The 25339-nt window shown below is 36.3% G+C and overlaps 1 protein-coding gene across 1 annotated transcript in view; it reads right to left on the bottom strand.

The window, feature by feature from the left end:
- PTPRQ (protein tyrosine phosphatase receptor type Q) overlaps positions 1–25339 on the bottom strand; it is a 145023-nt gene that overhangs the window by 98120 nt on the left and 21564 nt on the right. The window contains exons 13-23 of the mRNA XM_072864388.1: positions 24787–24937; positions 24171–24277; positions 23587–23684; positions 17717–17879; positions 15859–16119; positions 12782–12942; positions 11725–11836; positions 10684–10910; positions 6658–6727; positions 4366–4565; positions 2666–2915 (exon numbers count right to left, since the gene is read on the bottom strand). Of these exons, the coding sequence (XP_072720489.1) occupies positions 2666–2915; positions 4366–4565; positions 6658–6727; positions 10684–10910; positions 11725–11836; positions 12782–12942; positions 15859–16119; positions 17717–17879; positions 23587–23684; positions 24171–24277; positions 24787–24937 (1800 nt within the window). The remainder of the gene's footprint in view (positions 1–2665; positions 2916–4365; positions 4566–6657; positions 6728–10683; positions 10911–11724; positions 11837–12781; positions 12943–15858; positions 16120–17716; positions 17880–23586; positions 23685–24170; positions 24278–24786; positions 24938–25339) is intronic.

Below are 25339 nucleotides of genomic sequence, written 5' to 3'. Positions count from 1 at the left end.
ATATTGTATTGATAAGTTAATAAGAGATTACTATTGAGATGAAAATCTGAATCCAAAGACAACTAAAGGAGGCAGAATCCAAATCTGAATCCAAAGACAACTAAAGGAGGTGGAATTTTTTACATCCATATAGAGTAAAAACAAACCTGATTTTCAAAAATGCTGCATACCCAAGTAAACTTATGGAAACTGCTTGATATAAATTTCTAAGAAAATCAGGTCTTAGTATGTCATGTGTAAGATTTAAGCCAATATGGAAATATAGACTGATCCTGTAAACAAATAAGCAAGTTAACTAATATACTACTCATAAAAAGTACTATTGTCTTTTGTAAAAACTAATGTACAAATGAAAGAAATCAAAAATCCTGTCATTCCTAAAAGACATGCTATAGATTGGTCAGTAGTGACTACTTAATCATTCTTAGTTACGCAAATTGCATCAGCTACCATTGCACATAATTCTGAAGTATCATCTTAAAGAGTCCACTTTTTTCTTTTTCAAGGTTTAAATCTTTTTCTCTTTGTAGAAGTATCCTCCCCTTGACAGCCATCCCAGCAAACGAAATATTTGCATGCTGGGTTTTCAAAAAATATTTATAATGAAGCATTTTAAAATGCTTTAAAGAAGTAGCCTCTTTTTCAAAAATCAAAGCAAGAAAAATATCATCTTTGTCAAGAACACAGGAGAGCTTCAGCATGGCTCAGAAAATTCTGGTTGGAGTGGCAGAAATAATTTTCAACATTTTAAAATGGAACAGCGATGAGCTATACAGTAGAGACATATATCACCTTCCTCTGTGTGGTGAAATGGACATGACAACAACTCCGTGTCATGCTCCTGTGTGAGCAGGAAAGTGATATTCAAAATAAATGTGCTCTCCATCCTCCCACCTGCTATCGCAAACTATAATCTATCAGTTCCTCTCCCTCAAGCCTCATCTCAGACACTCCAGGGGAGGACTGATATGTGAGGATTTGGCCATATGAGAAACTGGTAACTTGGAGGGGGTGGCTAGCGTGACACTAAAGAGATTCTTGTAAGAACCAAGACATTTGGAAAAGGGAAGTGGATTTCAGAAATTACAGACAGACTGGATGATGGTGCTTGATACTGGAGGGGGGACATGTTACAATAATTGCAAAGCAACACTCCTAAATCATGATTTTACTGTATAGGCTATATAGATAAATACAAACTTTAGCATGTAAAAACATCTTTCCCACTGAAGCAAATGAAAGGTAAGAAAATAAAAATAATGAGGCAAAATGTCTATTAACTCATAATGCCTTCCCTAACAAATCACCAACCAAGTCCATGGCCAGCCTCCAAACAGGTTCCTTGGCACACAGGCCTGCAGGACTCGCAGGGGAGCACTTTAACAAGCACCTGAATGCTCATAAGGTGAAGATCTAATAGAAGTGGATCCAGAAGCTTGGGTGTGCCAGTGTGCTGCTGAGAGGAAGGATTTACTGAAGCTTTGGTCATGAGAGCTGACTGCGGGTGTGCCTGCGGCTCTGGGCACAGTACACGTCCACCCACACCAACCAATAAGACAACCTCCCTTTTCCCAGACCATGCTTTAATGGATGAACCCTGGCTGTTACAGGCAGCCGGTAAGCAAGGACTGAAGATCTTATCTTTCCAACAGCTGACATCTTTCTATGTATTTGGCAGAACTTAACCGCACTGCATAAGCTTTTCATCACTTTCCAGGGCTGCCTTATTAACAGTGCACCTCTCCTAGGATGTTAACAGGGTGAAAAATAAACTGGAAATTAGCCCTGAGATCATTAGAACAGAAACTACCCAAAATTTCATTAACCCTAGACAGGACAGCAAACTAAGGATATTTCAATTCTAGCAAAGCAATTCAAATGAACAGTGCTAGGAGAGAATTAAATTTCTTTTCATCTGAGCAGTGCTATGAATTCTGGATGTATGAAAGCGGCACCCAGTAACACCTGTGTCAGGCAAAAGAAAGAGCACCAGAATAACATTCCTCTAGAACACCTGTTTGGTATGGCTCTATTAATAATGTTGCCCACTACCTAAGCCTTTATAGAACTCCTGCTCCTGAACAACCTTCGTTTCCAATTCTAACTTCTCAGTGCATTGGAGGTAATCTAAAATCAACTTTCCTAGTGTTTAAAGGTTTATTCAGCATTGAACAACTTTCTGCAGTAGGTCCAGATTGAGGAACCATGGGACAGGAGTTTTCTTTATACTGCTTATTTTTCCACAAAGGCAAAGAAGCTTTAAGTGCATTGCTATGTATACAATACCCATACTTTTGAATACCATGCCTGACACCTTTTCTCTTCATCTTTATTTTTAATTCTCCTTCCATTGTGCCATTAATTGCAGTTCTTAAATTATCCTCAGTTTTTCATAAAATTTGATCTGTCCTGAGCATACTTCGGTATTTTTGACTTTTAGTAATAACTGAACTCCCACTCACTGTACATTATTAGATACATTAATAGTTATATACACTTTCAGTTGAGTCCATCAGGTAAAATTAAGTAATCATGTAAATACAAGAGCGTGACACAGATAAAGACAGATTCGGACTGAAGTACCTTACAACATAACTTCAAACTGATATTTTGAAGTTTTCATATAAATCTGAGAACTTTATCTCAATTTGAAAGCAGTATATACCTGATTCTGGTGTCCGGACAATCGCACTGTCAATGTAACCTGCTTCAGTGGTAACTGCAGAGACTTCAAAAAGATAGGTGGTATATGGCCTGAGGTTAGTTATAACAAAACTAATTGGTTCATTCCAAACAGAGCTCATTTGACTCGGTGCCTCTGTACTTGGTGTAACTGTAGTCCGTGAAGGAATTGTGGATTTGCCAAAAGTAGTTGAAGGAGTGGTAGTACTCCACAAAAATGATTCACTATTATCCTATAAAGACAAAATATGACATATGATAAGCTGCATCTATAACCTATAATTGTAAATATATGTAGATTAAAAAAGGCAGACCACCTTTGAAACAAAATCATCCAAAATTGGTTCTCCTTTTTATACTTCAATCTCCAAATTTAGGCTATAATTTCATTAGCTGACATTGCTAGTACATCCTGTTAGTGAGAGTATTATAATTTGCTGCCTTATCCCAAAAGTTCTCAAATCTGACTGAAGAGAAGCAACTCTCTAGGATTCATTTAATTATTTCCAGATTCCATTTTCAGCATTCAGTCTCTCTCTTAAAAAAAAGTCACCTAGTGAGGTCCTTCTACATCACATTTATGTTATATGTATGTATGTGTATATACATATATAGCATACATATATCCATATATAATGGATAAGACCAGACAGGGATTTCCTAATCCATACTGTCAGGAGATACCTCTGAAAAACTGCTAGACATTACAATAACCAATGCTTATGATTCAGTAGGTGGCAGTCTCTCTTCTCAGTGCTGAATTAAATCAGCCTGATGTTGGGAACCTTCGCAATGCCTAAGATGATCTTCCAAATAAAATCTGAAACCAAAGTCCTAATAGTTTTTATAATTTAAAACTGCACTTTTCATTAAAGTACTAAGCCTAGCATCCTGGGGGGGAAAAAAAAAACAAAAAGAAAAAAAAAAAAGGAAAAAAAAATTAGGAAACTTGACATCCAAGTAATCAGAACACTATGCTCAGAATAAAGAGGAAAAGGAGAATAAATACTGGAAAAGAGAATTTTCTTCAAGAAATTCTGAAAGGCATACATTGGTTACAGGTCTGAATCCAATGAATAGTCAAAATTCAGAAACTTTTTCATGAGTGCTTATTTTAAGAACAACTCAGACTACAAACATTTTTTTTAAAAATTACTGCTAAGAGTGGGCCTTTTTATTTTGATATAAAAAGTATTTAAATAATGCTGAAATGTGATACACAGAATAAAGCATATGTTTAAAATATAAAAAGCATTATCATACTATATATAAAAAATAAGATATTAACATTACAGTATGTCTGCACTGACCAAAAAAAAAAAGAATTCTTGCCTGTTCTAATTGAATGCTGTAAAAAACAAAAATAAAAAACAATGAAAGCTGAAAAAAATTCAAAATTATCTATTTCATCATTTTCTGTTAAAAGGACACCAAATTGACCCTTTCTTAGTATTTTTACTTTGACTAAACTGAGCTTTTCAAGGAAAAGTATTCCATTTAAACAATTTTGGACAGAAAGGTCTTTCTTCAACCATTCTATCCTGCCTTGGGCCTAAGTTTGTAAAGTATTTGGGATTGTTCTGAAAAGCAAGCCTCCAAATTTTTTACATCTCAAAATTCAAATGTAAAACTATATTCTGCGGCTTGACTCTATTTCTAATTTAAAAGGTTTATAGCACTTACATTACATTCTGGTAACCTCCCAGACAGAAGGTCCTCTACTTTAACCAAGACATCTTTCACTACAATTCCACTTCTTGCATGTTTCACACTAATCTTGAAACTAGTTATCTTTCCATTTGGTTGCCGAGGGAGAAACCAGATCAGATTTACAGCTGAATAATTTAGGGCTTCAACTGTGAGATTCACTACTTTACCTGGAGCTTGAAAACAAAACAAACAAAAGCAGTGAGACATACTTTTATTCTCAGCACTGGAAAAAAAAAATTCCCATTTTTTTTTGTAATGCCATTTCTAGCTTCCAAACCCTGAAGCAAATAAATAACAACCTTTCACAAATACATGTAAAGTAGCTGATATGCAACCAGCTCTTTTCCGATCTAGTTTAAGTGAGAAATATAATTATTTCAGTCTCATAATAATAATGTAATTAATTTGGTCAACTTAAAAATATTCTTCCTAGAAGCAACTCATCTACTGTGTCAGAAGTAGCAAATTTTTGCCCACTTTTGTTTAAGAGAATATGACAGCACTGGGTGTTTTATTTCACTTTACCTGTGTCATCTTCCCAGCTGGATATAGATTTTTGGTAGCTTTGAATAGCTCAATTTGATTTGAATATTCACTATTACGACAGAAATGGTGTTCTTTGTATCAGTGACAGTTTCCAAGTCCTTTGTAAGAGCATCTGTATTAACCACAGCACAAAGGAATGGGATGCAGCATCTAAACGAGATTTTACAAGCTATATGAACTTTCCTGAGAATTAGAGCACTGTAGCTCTCTCTTAGTCCTGTCTGCATGGCATGAGCAGTAGAAGTTCCTGCGATAGCTAGCCTTAGTACTAAGGAGAAAAGGGTTATGCTGCCTTAAAAATATGCACACATACAAGTGTCCACAATTACACATATTTCACAGCTGAATTGAGACAGATCCTCCAAGCCTCATATTCAGCTCTTGCTTAGGTCTTGCTGAGTCTTTTGCAGATCTTTCACTCCCTTCCCCCTCCTCCCACACTACAGCCTTTATATTTGAATAATTATACCTTCTGTCTAACTTTCCTACTTTAAACTGTACCTCTTTATGTTGATCAAGATGTTGGGGTTTCTTTAACCATCAAAGCATGAGTTAAAAAAACAAAAGTTGAGAAGGTAAAAGTATAAATGTCATATCAGTGACACAGAACTCTCATCTAGAATTTGAAGAAACCTTCCAATTACATTTATAATAAGGAATTTTAGCTTTAATAAAATGTGAGCAGAAATGCATCAAAAAGTAAAAAGCTAATGTTCTCATATGGAGAAACGCTGATGCCTCTGTCAAACATGAGTAAATAAACGCACAGAAATAAGTTTTTCTACCAACAATTACATACAAAGAATAGTTTAAAACAATGATTTTGCATAGCTCCACATGGCAAGTTTACTACCTCTTCTCATATTTTGTTTAATAACGCATTGCGTTATCGCAGAATCTGATGCAGAGTGATGATTTCCTGCCATTAACTGAGATGTGGCACTCTGCAGTTTGCATAGCTACAGAAACAAATCAGGAGTCCTAAACACAGAGGGATGGTCACCACCATGGCAGCACAAATTCTATATTCCACTAAGACTTGTTCACCCCAATGTAACTGGCCTGGTACCAGCTCTTCAGCCAAGGCTCAACTGCTCCTGGAGTGTGAGCAAGACTACAAACACTAAATTAATAAAGATTATGCAAATTCAGACTATAATTATAATTTTTTAATCTTCAAAACCATCAAGTCAAATTTTTATTTCAGCCACGTATTATAATTATTTTTTTTTGCTTCAGAATTAAGAAGTAAAAACTTAGTAAAATACATTCTGTGCTGGGCTTTGTAGAGAAGGCACTCGACTCCAGCACTAAACAAATATGGCTTGACATAAGTAGGCAATGCGAGAGCTGATCCCACAACAAAGTCTGTCTCCTAGTACTGCTGCAGGCAACAGCAGATGGGTCCACTTGATAGGTAGCTCTGCTCTCCTGTGACCTTGCTTTCTGGAAGCAGCCTACCTAGAAACTGGCATAGGAGAACTCCAACAGAAACAGACTCTCCATATAAGAAACCCCCATATGTGCACACCCTAAATGCTGTTACTAGCAAATAGGACAAAATGCACCTTTTCCACTGAGCAAGAGAATAAGAAAAGAATTAGGATTTTGTTCTAAATGCATCAGAATTTGTTCAAGTATAAAATGTGCCATGGATACTTTATTTGAACGAATTAGAGCAGCTTTAATTAAAATAATTAGCAGCTTTATTAAAATTACCACTTTCTGCAGTCTGAAAAAGAAAAGGATCGCTAAATACTCCAACACCAGCACTGTTCTCAGCAGCAACCTACAGAAAAAAAAAAAGCCACATTAGAGAATCTATAGGTTATATAGTTTCAGAGACTATGAAAACCTTGATACACAGAGACTCACCTTCTAGCGTTTAAAATATAAATATACAAATGAACATGCCTTTTATAGCTGTATTGTTTAATTTATACTCAACATTTAAATGTGAAAAAATAAAATGGAAACAACAGTGTAAGAAATTGAGAAAACCACATGTGAATAGCCACACTTCAAAAGTGCTGAGTCCCTATTTTATGCTAAAGTCAACAGCAAGAATAACATCAGTCATGCTCCTTTTCCTTATAATTCACTTAAATCAGCTTCCCCATTCCTATTTTATTTGTTCTATAACTTAAAAGAGTAAAAAGGAAAATAGATTGTCTTTTATTTCTTGAACTCCTGAAGGACAGCAAAAGCAGGTCAACCTCCCTCAGAGCAGAAACCCAAGGAAAGCATCTCTTTTGGCAGAAAGACAACAGGTCAGGGAAATTTGGGTGCACTTTATGGTGGATGTGTCTCAATGCTCACGACCATAGCACTCTTCCCATGGAAGGGCAGTACATTGAGACTTTGGTAGAATTTATGGAGATAAACACAACAATGATGCTATTTGCTCTGCAATATAGGACTTACTGACAATTCAACTCGGTGATGGGCCATGGCATGCAATACTTACAAAGAAAGAGGAATGAAGTCTGACTCCTTATTTTGAAAAGAAGTGACAGAGACAACGAAAGGTAAAACATGAGCAAAATTCCAACAGTGATGGTGAGAGGTGTGTGAAAGAAGCAGCAAAGCAAAAAGCTCTCCAGCAAAGTTAAAGTTGGCAGTCATTCCCTCCCACCAGTGTCAGGTAACAAAGGTATGGCAGTGGTGCTGAGGGAGCTGACAGTGCAGACTCGGAGGAAAGTGGGGTGAGAAGGGGCAGATGTGCAAAACTATGTGTGGACCATGGTAGAAGTGACAGACAGCATGCAGGGGATAATGAGAGGCAAAGAGTGGAAGGAGCCAGCAGATCAGAAAGGAAAACTGTTCTAATCACTTCTCAGGACTAAACTGTGCATCTTTCAGAAGACTGTAAAGCTATTTAAACAAAAGCACTAAGCCACGGCAGACAAACCACAGCAAAGAAATACGAAGTAACATGGAAGACTTAATCTAGGATGTAACGGGATGCATATGCCTATGACCACTTCCCAATGCAGTACGTGCTCTGCTTGGTGAAGGAAAATCTGTATCGCTGGCCAGCTCCTTCCTAAGCCATACAAACACCTCCTCCTCCTGCATGTACACCTCATGACTCAAGCCAACCCCACCTACTTCTGTGTCACAGAGAGAACGACCTGAAACATCCTTAAGCATTGATGAATTCTACAGTAATTGCAATAGCTGAGGAAATTAGCTGAAGATCTTCAGGGAGCTGACAGGCAATCAGAAAATTCTGACAGTATTAAAATTACATTATATAAATCTAAAGGTATGTCCTCACCTGAACACTGATTTTTTTGTTATCAAAGTAGGTATTGTAGAAAGGGCCCAGAAAGGAAAAGTAGCATTAAGACAGACATGGAAACTCCCATTTCATATGTGTAGTTTCAAGAGAAGTCAAAGTTCTGACGTAAGTATGCAAAAATTTGCGTGGTAAAGGTGTCAGCTACACACACTGATTACCTTTGAAGATAAATCAAAATAAATGCTTACATAATGTAGTTAGCTTCTAGAGATCACTACCACAAAGAGCCATTATAGAAAAAAGCTTGGAAACATGTAAAAAGGAGAAGTTTACCATGCAGATAACAAAGTACTACCCAAAGTTCAAGTAGCTGCAGTTCACATTTGGAAGGAGTATTAATTTTTATGCTTTGAAGTATGTTGCCACTAATTATTTAAGTTTAGAAAAAAATCTTGAGTGCATATTTTTACAAAATTATCCATGATCAGATGTTCAAAATTATCCATAGCTCTCCAACATTTAAAAAATTATCACTTGTTACTGCTATTTCTTTAAAAAAATTTTTTTTCATAGATGTAAAGAAATTAAGACTGGACTGTTACAAACAGATTGGAAACCCATATTCAAAGCTTATAAGCTTTGTTGAACTGTAATGTCACAGTATTTACCAGAAAGAATTTCACAACAGGACCAAGCCAGGTACCCTAAAACAATAAAGAGTTTTCACCTATGCAAAAATCAAGAACTACTTTTAAATGACACAACAGCCTCCAAAAATTACCCAAAGAACCACAAGAAATTGCTCAAGAGAAGGAAAACATGTAATGTTTCTTTTTGGCCACATCTGTGAGGTAGAAAAAGTCTTTCCACCTGAGTTGTTATTGAATCTGTGAGGTTGCTCGTAGGTCAGGCGGTCAGGGCACCCACCAAAGCAGCAGGTAACGTAACAGCCCATAGCTTGCCAACAGACTTTTATTCACTCATGAGAAAAGCTGTGTGGTCCCTTCTAGACAGAGGTTGTTGGGTCACAAGTCACTTTCCTGAGTCAAATTGTGCTCTAAGATCAATGTTTCAGGCACCAGCAATGGGAAGGATTGCCTCCCATATATATGAACAAAGGGCAAATTATTGCTAAGTAAAACAAATTATTTAAAATGTCCCACAGTTTTCCCATGGAAGATTCATATATGGAGCAAAGAATGGAATTTGCAAAACCTTTAATAGTGAACCCCACACAAGTGATACCAAGGTACTCAGAATTGCAAATGGAATTCTCTTAATAACTTCATTTGTCTGAGGAGATTAATCTGCTTGGAGTCGAAGTGATAATACTTTTCTCAAATAGTAGCTGAACTTTTTTTGTGTGTGTCTTTTTTTTTTTTTTAACAGATGACTGGAGGCAGAAGATCAAAGGATAAACATTTCTCCAGCTGTGGATATACTGGCTTTTATCAGCATGGTCATCACAACTAGATTCACAGTGAGCAACTTTACCACAATGGCAGCCATAATTACATCTTTACTTTCTTACACAAACACACACCACCTTTACAAAGAATCACTGCACAGCCCTATTCCTGGTCTTGTCAACTTCAATGTTTTTTTATAGCTTTGCACTGTAAGAACTTAGATGATATGGAAAGAAGCAAATCAAACACATCATTTCATTTCATTCTTTATATTGAACAGAAGCACCTCTCCAAGGTTCTTATGAAAGTCAGGCAAAGAACTGCTTGCCAAATATTGCCAAGAGGATAACAGTTCATTTCTGTCCACCTGAAGTCATTTACTGTTGAAGAGTTCAGAGATGGATCAGGAGTGCCTAATCTCAATGTACACAAATTCCACATATAGAAGTTATGAAAATACATGTACGGATTTTGGCGGTAGATATTCACTGTGAATATCTAGGTAATAAAATCTATGGAAAGGGAATGGAAAAGTATGACATTTTTTATTTCAGGAGATAACACTAGGTAAAACTCCCAGGCTTAGGGAAACCAGGCTAAAGTGTTTACAGCTTACATCTAAACAGATATTCAGGCAAGAAAAATCCTTCTTAAAGTAATTAAGTTTAAAATCAAAGAAAGAAGTATGTAGCTACATGGTTTTCTGGATCTGGCTGAGCTGATTTAGAAATCTACATGTAATATCCAAAGTGCACCAGTGATTTGAAAGATTAAATCTCAATGAAGATGAAGAAGGATTTAGATGTTTTTGAAAATTCTACCCTTTGCTTTTTACTTTTTACCACATAATGCCATACATCAATAAGAATATCAATAGAAGAAACTACCTTTTAGTACAATTTTGGTTGGAAATTATTTAAAGTAGATTTAAAAACCACTACTGTAAACAAATACCTGGCTAAGATATTTTGTTATATGGCAACAGTAATTAGCAAGGTCCTTCAGAAAACACTTTATGGACCTACCACAAACTCACACAATTTACAATAAATCAGAATTCAAAATACTAAAAGACATTTGTAAAGCTTTTACCGTAATTTCATAAGTTGTTCCAGGGTTAAGACTGGTAAGAAGAACTTCCAAACTATCTGGCTTTGTTGTGACCTGTGTATAAGCTGTTTGCATCCATGGACAGACCTCTTTATATTTAACAATATAGGAGAGAATTCTCCCATTTGGATGCAGTGGTGTATTCCATGACAGCAGAATCCCAGCAGAGCCCACTCTTTCACCTGCAAGGAACACAGGGGGCCCCGGATCTAAAAAAAAAAGAAAATTGTTTTATTACACACACACATACACACACACACAAAAACCAGGTTTTAATTAAGTTTCCAGATAATGGAGACACCTTCACAGCTTCTCTAAAGAAATTAAATCATCTGCCAGCATAAACCAGTAAAACTACTGAAAACTAATGTATTGTTAAATAAAAAGCTTTTTTTATGGCTAGAGTCCTGTTACAAAAATGATTAAACAAATTTTGGAACACCAGGAACATTCTTCTATAAGAATGTAAAAAATGTAATGCTCAAGACCTTCATGGACAAAACAGAGTTTAAAGGCAATTTAGTATTTGAGATATTCTAGCATGCTTAATTTCAGTTCCTTTCCCTAAAACCATTCAAAACCAAACTGCACTCTTACAAAACACACCTGATATGGCTATATTTTTTTGAAATGTCTCCAAAGTCTAGCACTATACATATAAATTGGGGTATGGATACTACTACATGACACAATAGCAAATTTTTCAAAAGCTTATAAATTGTTCTCCTTTATGCTTTTTTCTGCCCCCTCTTTTTTTTTTTTTTTTTTAAATAGCCAAGCTAATGGATGACTGCAACTACAACTCACATCCGGGGCTGCTTCTTAAAAATATCTGACAGAGAAACTCTCATGCTCTCATAGAACACCTCAGATTCAGTGTATTTTTTTATGGTTAAAGAAGATGAAAAATTCTAATGACTGTTCAAAACTGATTATAATTTCTCAGATACTGTGCATATAATAAATACAAAAAAGCATAGTTAAAAAAAATCAACAAAATTTCATCAGTCATTATTAACTCACTTGTCACGTTTGTTGTCACTGTTCTACTCGCAGGTGAACTGTACAGTGAGGAAGAAACTGCAGAAACTGTAACATTGTATGTTGTTCCAGGAACGGTATTAGAAAAATCAGCCTGAAATAGGACATAGATTTCTTTAAGTCTTTTACCAAGAATCATGAAAATGAAAAAAAAAAAAAACCAACAAAACCCCAAAGTTTAAGCATTGCATTACTGAAAGTGATCTGTTAATAAGCTTTTAGAAATACAACGGTATTTACAACAGTAAAAATAGTAGCTTACATCTGCTAGCTACAGTACAGTATTTTGCCATCTTATTTAACTACCTCCATAAAATTTGTATAACATTCAATATGAAAGAACAACAAAATTAACTATTAATTTTATCACAGAATCACCTATCAGTGTATCTATAGAGGTTTTTCTGTATCATCATTATCAAAGTAAATATGAAGCATTATAAAATTCCTTTTTGAAAGAATAAACACAAAAGCAGCCTGAAAAACTTACAAGTTTTTGACCCTTAAGCTACCCATCTTTTGAAATAAACATAATTAACAACTTTTTAGCAAGCATTTATATAAAATACCTGTATCTTTGCAGTTCCGATAAAAAACAAAAGCAAAACAACCAGCACAACCATTATTTCTGTTAATATTATTATATTTTCCAGACAGCAGAATCAAAAAGTGCTCCTATTTCTTTTTGATGGCTTAGCAGTGAAATGTTGCCTGCATTAATGATTTAAGCACAGATCTTCCTGGCAAGTACACAATTAATGAGTCTGTATTACTCAATAGCTCTGCCCTTCCTTTGTTAAACTATTCATGAACCCTTGGATGACTGGCTGTATCCTTCTAGCAGACTTAAAAAAAGTAAATTCACTACCTGTTGTTAGGTAACAAACTCTGGATGCTGAAATTTGCTTTCACCAATTTTTCTTTAATACTTTCATATTCATATTTGCATTAAATAGCTAAGGAGGCAAGCTTGAATTCCTCATCAGCACAGTGCATAAGGAAAAGCTGGCCATGCAAGTCCTGTAATAAAAGCACATACTTGATACTCCCTAACTCCAAGATCTAGGATAACAACAGAACCATGATCAGGAATAAGATCCACGTGAAATCTGTCTACATGTCCATACGGTAGTCTCCAATACAGTGAAAAAGAATATGATGAAACATTGAAGAATTTAAGTCCTTCTGGCTTTGCAGGTTCTGAAATAAAATTGTGGAATAAAAGACATTAACTTAAATAACCCCCTTTACAAATATATTAGTAGTTACACGTGAATATAAAAGCATCCAAGAACAGTTTACCTGCTACATGAAGCATAATTGCTAATGAGCCTGGATACAGCACTGAATTATACTATAGTTGCTATACTACCTCTGAGTCTCAGTTGATAATCTCCCAACTATGCTCTGCAGACATCCCCATTCGCAGAGAGCAAGCTCAAGTGTCTCTGCCCAGTGTTCAGTTAACAAAGAATCTCTGCACAGTCCTGGTGTTTCTGCTGTCCTCAACCTTAAAGTTAGCACTGCTACTGTCATAACTAGTGCTACTATTGAAATGCAAGATATAGCTGGTGCTTGTTCTGTTGCTAGCCACAGGGTTGTTAACTCTTTTATACTTTTCATGTATTTGAAATCCTAGTAATTCCATGAAGTCTAGTGTGTTAAGTCCACAAAATTTGGACGTTTTACTCCTTTTCTGAAAGCCAAGTTTCCACCTACCCCTGTCACACCATCTCACTTTCTTCTGCCTTTAAATGCACCTTTAAATCTGTATCATGCGCTCTAAGCCTAATAATGAACCAGATTTTAGCTTCTTCAATGGGTCATTAAAACATTATCTACCTATAATATTGTATAATTTATCCACCTGTGAAATCCATAGCCGTGTGCATCTGTCTCCTTTCTACTTTGGAAAGCACGCACAGCTAACAGGTATCCCTATGCTTATCTCCCAGAGCAAGCCCAGTCAGTGATGCTATTCATCACATTTCAGATTTGCCACTACCCTTGCACTCAGTCCTTTGTCTGCCTTACTAACATGGTTCTTCAGAATTCAGACTAAATCTTTTAGTACTGTTTATACTCTAATATCCTACTGTGCAGTCTGAATATCATATCACTTCCATCCTGAAAGAACTCCACTCCTTTCTTATTTACTGTAAATCTGCTTAGACTATATATCTTTCATGAACTCTTTACACTGACTATCCAAAGTTGCAGAATCATTTCAAACTCCAGTTTTGCCATCAGATAATCTATCTGAAATATTAATGTATCCAAATATTACCTTTAGATTTTATATTCAGTCTGTGTTTATCTTACATGAATGATATTTTATCATTTAATCATACTTTATTTTAATACTAACAGAACAACAACAAAAAATAATAATATATGTGGAGGTGCGCAAGTGTAACTGAGAGCATAATTTCTTCCTTTTAGTACACTTTTACAAATTTTAAGTCCTACTGCTATCATCAGTACTATTATTTCCATGGATCTCAACTTCCTTTAAGGCTGGATTCTATGCTTATAGAGGTCTTTTTATACAGACCCATGATTAATCTCTGAGTGTGCAGTTATCACAATGCTTAAAGTCATCTCTTTACCCCAGTTGAATTACTTCTGACTCAGCAGTAGAAGAGAGCATAAAAATGTCCCCATGGAAAGAGAAATTTAGTCCCATGAAGCTAATGCTCTTCCTACTATTATCCTATGACTGAGAATTACCCTTCCCACTGATGCTGAAAAAAAGCCTCAGTTCTACCTTTCTGCAGATTTAACCACATCATCAGGGAATGCGTATCTGAGTGTGGTTCACTCAAGCCTCATTGCACTTGCTCTTCTGCAGTCCTCCTCTGTTTCATGCACATGCAAACACACTCTTACCAGCAGTGGTCAGCATATTTGTATAAAGCATATAGGCAGTATATTTGTGTAAAGCATAGCCAGAACAATTTGCTGTAAATTTCACAATTTCACCTACAAAAATACTACTAAATGTCTGCAATATATATTCTAAGTGAGTGGATTGGAAATCAGTTGAGGTTGAGTCGATACATCAGTGAATATGGAGTGCAAAATACAACAACATGTTAATTTTTCCAAAAATTAACCATTATAAACCAGCAGGCTCAGCATTCAATGTAATCTCAATACATTTAAGTAAAAGGAAGCACAATTAGGTCAACCAAACTGACTTTAAAAAAAAATATTAATTGCAATTAAAGTATTATAGCATTGCAGTCCTAGTTTAAACTTTAAAAGACATACAAGACTTTTTCTTATTAATTTTACCCTCAGGACATTACCTCAAAACAAATGTAAGGATTTACATCACTTTATTTTAAAGGCTCTCTTTGACCTCTTGCTTCAGTCCCCCTGACTAAGGCAGAAGAACCAACGGTTTGTCAAGCACTGATCCCAAAAGCAGACATACAAATGTCATGACATTTGGTCAAAGTAGTCAATCAATGACAACTTCCAACACTTCTCAGGTCTCTCTCATACCACCATGTCATTGCCACAAAAATCCTATAAAAAGTAGTATAAGAAAGTAGTAAAAGAAATTGGTTGAGGTAGTTCTGGTGCATCTTTCTGCTCTTTAAATTTCATCTGTATTTTACATTATTACATTAGAGTAAACTGCAGACACATGTGTCAAGATTGAGATTTTACCCCACTAAGTTTTAATCACAAATTTAATAAGAAACAGTCCTTGAATGGAGTAGTTTACAATCTAAAGCCTTAACTCTACAAACGTTTGTAAACCTCTTTAACTTCACGCACTGCAAAAAACCTACTGAAATCAGATAAGGTAAAACTCAGCTTGTGCATAACTCTTCACAGGATAAGACCTGAAAAATAATGAAAATACTAAAAATGGTCAAAAGAAATGCAGCACAGCTAAAGAAATTATGTTTCGTAGCATATCACCAGATGAAGGTAGAATAGGGTATAGGTAATGTATGTCCACAACCACAGCAAACTATTACATGCAAGATCTCTTGAAATTCCAATGTTATTCTACAAAGTGAGATGTACAAAGCTAAACGTGCACTGTTATTGACAGCTACCATTCATTGGCAAGGAGGGAAAGCAAGAAACCATACAGACCTGTTACAATTTCAATGAAAGCAGAAGCTCCTTCAATATTTCCTCTTAGTCTTTGCAGTGTGAAATTATAAATGCCCCCAGCAGTCAGGTCTGTAACACTGAAGTCAGTCAGTGCTCCTGGAATCCTGAACTTGTTTATAAAGGTGTTGTTTGATAAAGATGCTTTATAAGAAGTGAAGTTAGTCTTGGTTGGATTCCACATTAAAGTTGCAGAGGAAGTATTTACCATTTTTAATGCCAGACCACATATTCCAGCTGGTTCTACAGTAAAAATTATTCAGATTAAAAAAAAATTTAATGTATAGTCCCTAAAATGTAAGAAAAGTACCATCTTTTAAAAATAAACATTTTTTATTTAAATGATTTGAGGGTTTACAGCATCATGAAATATTCATACAAATTTCAGAAGTATGTTTGTATGGATATATAGTAAACACTGCAATTATGCTGCACAGGATAAAACCTGGGCATGTACCTCCTGTGTGCACTATGTAATTTATGGAAGAGAATTCCAGACTTATCAGATCTTCTGTAAGAACAGTAACATTGCTCACTGGTGAAACAGAATGAGAGTTGAACACTTTGTAAACAGAAGTAGAGATTTTATTCAGTTAAAAGCTTTCTAAAATACATCATAGGCCATATAATTTTAGAAAACTGTTCGTCTGTTCACTTAAGGATACAGTAAATTGCATAGTCTCAGTGATTATCCCTTTTTTCCTTTTTAAATATTCCTTTTAAAATATTCCTTTTGGTTATATTAAGATTCCTAAAATCACAGATAATTATTTACAAATAGCACCTCCATTAATCTGTGCAGCACAGCTGCGGTTAGAAAAGAAAAATGTTTCCAGTCCTCCTAAAAAATGAATCTTCCAGATTATTGATTTATCTTGCTTAAAACTTCCTGAAAAATACTAATTAGCATAATCCCATTAAGGGATGGATTATTCAGCATGAAAAAAATCCTAAAGGTTTGCCATTAAAATTATCGAGTAATCTCTCCATAATGTAGCTATATACTGGACTAATCCACAATACTCTTGAAAATATTTGCTTGAGGATAAAAAGCACCTTCAGGACCGTGATTATGATTATTCTGCTGCACTTTTCATTAACAAGAATCTATAGGACTAGATCTGTTTTTTTTCAGAGATTCACTCATCTTTGAATAACTAAGTGCAGAGCCTCCTTGACTAGGTTAAGGAGTTGTAGTCCAAACAAGCCACAGAAAATCCATCAAAGAAGGGAGGAGGTCTGTGACATGCATGTGTATAAACCTGGGAGATGATTTATTTTTTTATTACACTTAACTGTTTTTTATCTGCTTTGGCAGTCCAGAATCAAATATAAATCTATTCCTTCAAATCTCTGCCATAAACAAACTCTCCTTTTTTTATGCTGTATCACAGGAGCACTGGAAATTCTTCTCACTCTTGTAAGTGTTCTGTGGCCTTGTACAGGAGCAATCCTCCAATCTTAGACCACGGTCTTGCAAGAATTTAAGAGACACAGAAATAATTGTAAAATAAATGTGAGGTAATTCTTCAAGTATAGGGTACTATTCTGGCAAGATCTTATTTTGCTAGAGCTGGAAGAATTTTGTGAGTCCACGTCTTTTTCAAACAGGTACCTGCAACTATGTCTAGATTTCTCAGCTTCAACCCAGAGAGTTACGTACAAGGCTCCTGTTTAAACAACTATCACAAGAGGAAGCAGAACTTGCTCCCTCAAGTTCAATTTTCATTTTGAACTGTGTGACCCTTTTCAGTCACTTACATACAATGATTTAAATGTCTCTGAACATTTATTGTTTTTCAAAAAGAAAAAAAAGACAAGTTATAAGGTATTTCCTTACTTGTGATGACTTTTTTCTCCACAGCCACAGAGGAATCCAAGCCTTTAACTGTCCTTAACTGAAACAAGTATTCTGTCCCAGGGACCAGATTTTTCACTACAGCTCTGGTGTCATAAACTGTTCTGGTAAGCAGCTTCTCGTTATTCATTAGACAATATGAAAGCTATGGAAGAAAAGTAATTTCTTATACCAGACTATTTCACTTCATAAAATTAATGTTCAGAGATTCAAACTACCTGTTTATATAAAAATATTTACAATATCCCCCACATTTTAAAGACAAAAAAATCAAGAATATGGCTTAAGTTTTGTATTATGTTCCACAAGGTTGATCCACTACTTACTCTAAGATTCCTTAAAAGCCCAGTGGTGAAAGCAGTGACTTTAATCTTTAAAAGTAGACAGAGGAAGCGACATTAAGTCATGGCTTACAGATGACAGGTTTTTGCTCTTGAAGGAAGGATAATAAAGCGTACCCTGACTGCTCAGTCACACAGCTGTACTGATGAGCTGTACAATTAACTACAAGATAGAAAGAATGAGAATAGCCAAGGGGTAGAAGAGCAGCCTAAGGATTAATCAACAGGATGAGATAAAATTTTTTGTATTCTAAAATGGAGACACTTCCAAAACCTCTGTACCTTTCTGGGAAAAAAAAAACCAAACAAAATCAAACAAAACCAACCAACCAACAAAAAAACACCCATGCACTGTTCAGAGCTGAGATTCTGAAAAGAGACCCAAGGAATCAGCCACTCAACTCTGCTCCCTGGTATACCTTGAAAACTCACTTGTTTAGAACCACTGCAGAGAATAAATGTGCTGGAGATACTAAGTAATTGAAATTTGGGCACTTAACTCCTAGAGGCTCTGAGGATTCCTTCTGACCTCCCGGACAACTCTAAGGTGAGAAAACAAATTCCTGTGATAGTTCTTTCTGTGGACATAGAAAACTGTTACTGCAGACTGTTTCATATCTGCGCTAGTGAAAGGCAAGATGCACACTGTGTCTGCCCTGCAGAGGAGGGCTCTAGACAAGCATCTCCAGCAGGCACACATGGGTTTCTCAGGCATGGCAGTTAGTACTAAGAGATCAAGAAGGTTTGCAAGTGCCCACACCAGTGTGTCCTGTCCTGCCACCCGTTATTTCCTCCAACATATGGGATATTCTACACATGGCAGTGACCTGAAAGGACTTTGGTTCAGCTGCCATTCATCTGGGGAGGAACATCTAATTCCTCTCTGTATGTTTTACCAGCACAGTACCTATTAATACACACTAAATTTTGGAGACTGTCATCACCTTATTAGAATTACAGCACTGCAAAATGCTAGAAGCAAAGCTATAGATTAAAGATTTACATCTAGTATAAACAAGTTAGGAAGGTACCTTTTGTGCACTCTTCACTCTACAAACTACAATATATTGCATAGAAAGTTAGTGAGCTGGGATAATTAATTTTAAATGATTAGTAAAATGATCCCTTTTATGCAGGTGCACCTTACTAAGCAACCAGTCTACTGAAGCCCTTCTCATTAAAGATTTAAAGATACGTTCATTTATTCAGACAAAGCACTTTCTAATGTGGCTGCTTGCTCTATGAGATGCCGAACAATAATACTGTGCCATAAAGATCAATATTACAGATGACAATTACTTTCCACAGGATGCTAAAAAATAACCTGACCACATACAAAAGTATATCTGAACTGGTTCAAAACATGAACGAGAGAATTGAATTTAATTTTAAAATTTGTAAAAATGCTCCAGGCTACATCAGCAAATTGTGCTGTGGTAGGTTAACTGGCTACTCTTATTCATTCAGATCAATGCAGCTTTACACTAATGAAGAGAGAAGAAGTGTCAAGAAACTAGACTAAGAATACTCAGATTTCAAGTTTTAGGTAAGGATATAATCGAAGTCATGGGGAAGGGGGAGGAAAATAATTGGATACTGTAATATTGTTGTATAAACTGTGTAAGAGCATTAAAGCAAAGTACTTTGTCTCATGGTAATGCTATATACCAAAGAATATTCTAGTCAAGTTAACCATACAAGACTATACCTTGAAATCTTTATTGATTCAAATGATATGTTTAAAGAACAGTTTACTGTTGCAAAGTCTTATTGACTGCATGACCGTGTTCATACAGTGACTGCAAAATGCAAAGGATAATACAAGACAGAGTGCAAAAGAAGGATACAAAAGAGAGACTGGTTGAATGTCCTAGTGAAACATGATCCACAGACAAAGTATTTAGATGTCCTAGTGGATTGTTTCTGACTAGAGAATTGAAAGAACAGAAATAACTCTAGAATTTGTGCTAAGCATTGCAAAGGATATGGTTCAAAATACAAATGCTGGAGAGCCACTCTGTAATACCAATCATGAAATATTAGAACTCAGCTTCTTTGTAAGAATAAAAATAAAAAGTCCAGCATAGTGACATTTAATTAGAAAAGGATAAATACTTAAAAATGATCAAGCAAATTAAAAGGAAATTATGAGGTGCATCCAAAAGTGTCATGGTATGAAAAACATTGAAATGCAACCTTAATATATAATACACCACTTGAAAAGTTTGTAGCGGGAATGTAGAAATAGCAAGACCATTTGAACAGTAAAGAGGACTACTTTAAGAAAAGATATCCTTAAAAACTGGACATCATGTCAAAACAAGAAAAATAAAAACTATAAACTTGTCTAATTCATGCAAGCTAACTTAAGATAGAATTAAATCTGGCCAGGGGCATCAAGGGCACCAAGAAAAGCTTCTATAGGTACGTCAGTGATAAAAGGAAGACTAGGGAAAATGTGGGCCCTCTCCTGAAGGAAATGGGAGACTTGGTTACCCAGGATACAGAGAAGGCTGAGGTACTCAATGACGTTTTTGCCTCAGTCTTCACCAGCAAGTGCTCAAGCCACACCACCCAAGTGGCAGAATACAAAGGCAGGGACTGGGAGAATGAAGAACCACCCACTGTAGGAGAAGATCAGGTTTTAGACCATCTAAGGAAAACTGAAGGTGCACAAGTCCATGGGACCTGATGAGATGCATCTGCGGGTCCTGAGGGAACTGCTGGATGAAGCTGATAAGCCACTATCCATCATATTTGAGAAGTCGTGGCAGTCCGGTGAAGTTCCCACTGACTGGAAAAGGGGAAACATAACGCCCATTTTTAAAAAGGCAAAAAAGGAAGACCCGGGGGACTACAGGCCAGTCAGTCTCACCTCTATGCCCAGCAAGATCATGGAGCAGATCCTCCTGAAAACTATGCTAAGGCACATGGAAAATATGGAGGTGACTGGTGACAGCCAACATGGCTTCACTAAGGGCAAATCATGCCTGACAAATTTGGTGGCCTTCTATGACGCAGTTACAGTGTTGGTGGATAAGGGAAGAGCAACTGACATCATCTACCCGGACTCGTGCAAAGCATTTGACACTGTCCTGCATGACATCCTTGTCTCTAAATTGGAGAGACTTGGATTTGATGGATGGACCACTTGGTGGATAAGGAATTGGCTGGATGGTTGCACTCAAAGAGTTGCAGTCAACGGCTTGCTGTCCAAGTGGAGACCAGTGATGAGTAGCATTCAAGGGCCGGTATTGGGACCAGTGCTGTTTAACATCTTTGTTGGCGACAAGGACAGTGGGATTGAGTGTACCCTCAGCAAGTTTGCAAACGACACCAAGCTGTGTGGTGCACTCGACACGCCGGAGGGACGGGATGCTAGCCAGAGGGACCTGGACAAGCTCGACAAGTGGGCCTGTGTGAACCTCATGAAGCTCAACAAGGCCAAGTGCAAGGTCCTGCACATGGGTCGGGGCAATCCCAATTACAAAAAGGGGCTGGACGGAGAATGGATTGAGAGTAGCCCTGAGGAGAATGACTTGGGGGTGTTGGTTGATGAGAAGCTCAACATGACCCAGCAATGTGCACTTGCAGCCCAGAAAGCCAGCCGTATCCTGGGCTGCATCAAAAGAAACATGACCAGCAGGTTGAGGGAGGTGATTCTGCCCCTTTACTCCAGTCTCGTGAGACCCCACGTGGAGTACTGCGTTCAGCTCTGGGGCCCCCAGCATAAGAAGGACATTGAGCTGTTGAAGTCAGTCCAGAGGAGGGCCACCAAGATAATCAGAGGGCTGGAGCACCTCTCCTGTGAAGACAGGCTGAGAGAGTTGGGGTTGTTTAGCCTGGAGAAGAGAAGGCTCCAAAAAGACTTTATAGCAGCCTTCCAGTACCTGAAGGGGGCCTACAAGAAAGCTGGAGAGGGACTTTTTACAAGGGCATGTAGGGATAGGACAAGGGGTAAGGGCTTTAAACTGCAAGAGGGTAGATTTAGATTAGATATAAGGAAGAAATTCTTCACTATGAGGGTGGTGAGGCACTGGAACAGGTTACCCAGAGAAGTTGTGGATGCCCCATCCCTGGAAGTGTTAAGGCCAGGTTGGATGGAGCTTTGAGCAACCTGGTCTACTGGAAGGTGTCCCTGCCCATGGCATGGGGGTTGGAACTAGATGATCTTTAAGGTCCCTTCCAACCCAAACCATTCTATGATTCTAAGAAGCACAGGGAAGCAGGGCAGAGCACAAACACAGGTAAGCAGGCCAAAGGAGACTGAAAAGCAAATTGAAAATGGTATAACAGCTAATGAAAACAATAATTTAACAAATAATAATTTAACAAAAACACACAATAAGCTTATCTGGGTGTTGGGGAGGCCACTAGCCGACCAAAGTACAAAGGGAGCACTCAGTATAGACAAGCCCATATGAGAAATAGTAACTGAATTATTTGTTTCAATGGTCAAGGATGTTTCCACACCAGAATCATTATTAATGAACTATGAATTTTGAGTCAAATTGAGCTGTCTCAAATTGAAATATCCACAGAAGAGCTTTTTTTAAAAAGTCTGACAGTAGTCAGAAAGGTAGACAGCATGTTATTGCCTAGGAAAGGAATAGGAAGCAAAACAGAAAACACTATTAACCTTTTGATAACTGCATTATGCACCCACATCCCAGGTGAACACCCAATCTCAAGAATGATATCAAAAGCTTAGAAAAATTAAAGAAAAAAATAATAAGAGATGTAGAACAGCTTCCACATAAGAATGCTACACAAAAGACAACTGAGAAGTTAAAGCTTATAAAATCATGAAAGGTATGGGTATGGTGAATAGGGAAGTACTACCTCTTTCTAAGAACCGAAAGAATACCAGGTTTAAAATAAAAAAAAAGTGTAGTCTTTCAAACAGGGCATAATGAAATTGTGAAGTATAAAGGATTAAACAGATTCAGAAAAAAACATTCACTGTTTTTCTTATGTATGTCCACTTTAGGAAGTCCCTAAACTACTCCGTGCCCAAGACCAGGAGGGTATGGGAGGTATCAAATGTTTGCAGTTTTGTCTTGGAGATTGCTACATTTTAAAAAAAAGTTTTATTCTGGAACTTTCTAAATAAAACATTTAGATCCTTCTATATAGAATGAATTTTTTATTTTGCAGTTTAATGAAATTAATTTGTATTACAAATTTGGAAAGCTAAGAAAAAAAGATTACATTGCAGTTGCATTCAACCCTTGACCTGTAATCTTTTTTATTGCACACTAGCTGAAAAGTCAGGTTTTGAAAGCTTTTAAAAGCATAATTTTATAATCTTTTAAAAAATTGTTATGTAGTATGAAATATGTATTTAGCTGATCTTCTCCCACAGCAGTATTTCCTCCCATACTTATGTGGGTTATAAAGACAAATATTTATTGTTGGGTTTGCAGTACATACAGGATGGTAATTTCATTGAGAAATTAAAAAAAAAAAAAAGTAAAGGATTGCATTGGTTTCTTCCCATTCTTATCTCACCTGAAACATATCAAATCCTCCTCTTGGTGGTTTCCAAGAAAAATAGACTGTATTTTCTTCTTGCCCAAACACCTGTAAATCTGATGGGGGATCAGGATCTGAGGTAAAGACAGGAGTGGATGCAAAATTTAATATCAAAATAATCTATATCAATTTGAAGGAAATTAACATCTACAGAAGACACTGCTGTAATTCATTATTTTATAGTTCAGTGTAGTAACAGATTTCATTTTTTACTTAAGAAGAATATAAAATAAGTTAAATTCACTTCCACATATTAGCAATAGAATCAGAAGTAAAATCAATGTTTGTAAATTTTTATGGATAAGTTGTATCATTCTAGTATCAACTGCTGATTCAGTTACTGGCAGAATCTCATTAACTACAGAGGAAACTTTTTTCTGTTTTAAAAGCTTTTATTTACTTGGTAACTTTCAAGGATGTTTAGATTGAAAAAAGAGACATACATACATTAATCCAGCCATTGTTAAGCTGCATTGATTTAATAAGGAATAGCTTTTCTTAGACAATACCTTAAAATGTAACAACCCTAATTATCTGAAATAATGAAAAATTGAACCTACAGGTGTTAATCTTGAGGATGGTGGGTTGACTTCTTTTTAATCCATTGGTTGTCGAAATACTGATTAAGAAATCAGTGCCTGGTAGAAGACTCTCAAATTTGTATATTCTACAAAGATTAAAAAAATAGACTGTGTTCTTTAGGATTTTAAAAATGCATGTATCTTCATATGTTAATTCTTTATAGTATTATGGATATTATTTATGCATGATATGTGTATACATGTGTATATGCTGTCAGTAAAAACTATTTTAGTACGATAAAATCTTAAATCTTAAATAGGATGCATCACACTATGGTTCACAGCAAGTTCAAGTACTAGAAAGTCTTAAAAGATTAAACTAAACATCCAGAATGACACACAGGTTCTACTGATGCTCACTGCAGTGCAGTATTTTGTTTGTTCTTTGCACAAACACATCATATGAGATTTGTAATTTGTTAAAAAATGCAATTCTTAAAATAATCTTTTTTCACATGGGTATAGTAATGTATATCAACTAAAACATCAAATATATATCACATATAAGTAACGCTGCAGGCTACTTATTTTAAATATACAGTGAAACATCTGTTTTGAGTTCATGTCAGTTATTTTTTAAATGTAATCCTCATACCTTACACCAGAAGGTAACATTTTCTCCTCATTGAAGACCTTACTGTTTATTGAAATAACATATCCATCAAACATATTTTGGGCTGGTGGCCAGGTAACAGTTACTGATTCAGAGTCTCTGCTATAGTTCAGATATTTAACTGCGCTTGGTACTGTGTGACAACAACAAAAAAAAGCATTTTAAATACATTACTTTATGACAGGACTCATGTCATCAGAGTGCAATGAAAACTCCAGAAAAATTATGTCATGTCTTTGCTTATCTCAAGGATACACAGACTAATACCACTGCAGTAACATGTATAGGGACTTCCATTACTCACGAGATCCAGAGACAAACTACTTGCTGCTCTGTAATGCTACTTAGTGCGGTTCTGACATCACTGATGTGGAGTTCTTCAAAAACAGACAATTCCTCAAGAAAAGAAATGTCAGTATAAGAGGTAACATACTGGGCTGAGACCAAAGTCTCCACTAGCACAGTATCTTGTATTCAACAGTGGCCAAAAGCGTAAGTCTACAGAAAAGCAAGGCTTGGATAGAGTGATAATCCC

This window comes from Ciconia boyciana, chromosome 1 (assembly GCF_034638445.1).
Source record: "Ciconia boyciana chromosome 1, ASM3463844v1, whole genome shotgun sequence".
NCBI lineage: Eukaryota > Metazoa > Chordata > Aves > Ciconiiformes > Ciconiidae > Ciconia > Ciconia boyciana.
The sequence above is the reverse complement of the archived record's forward strand: the minus strand, read 5'-3'. Positions and strand labels throughout refer to the sequence as shown.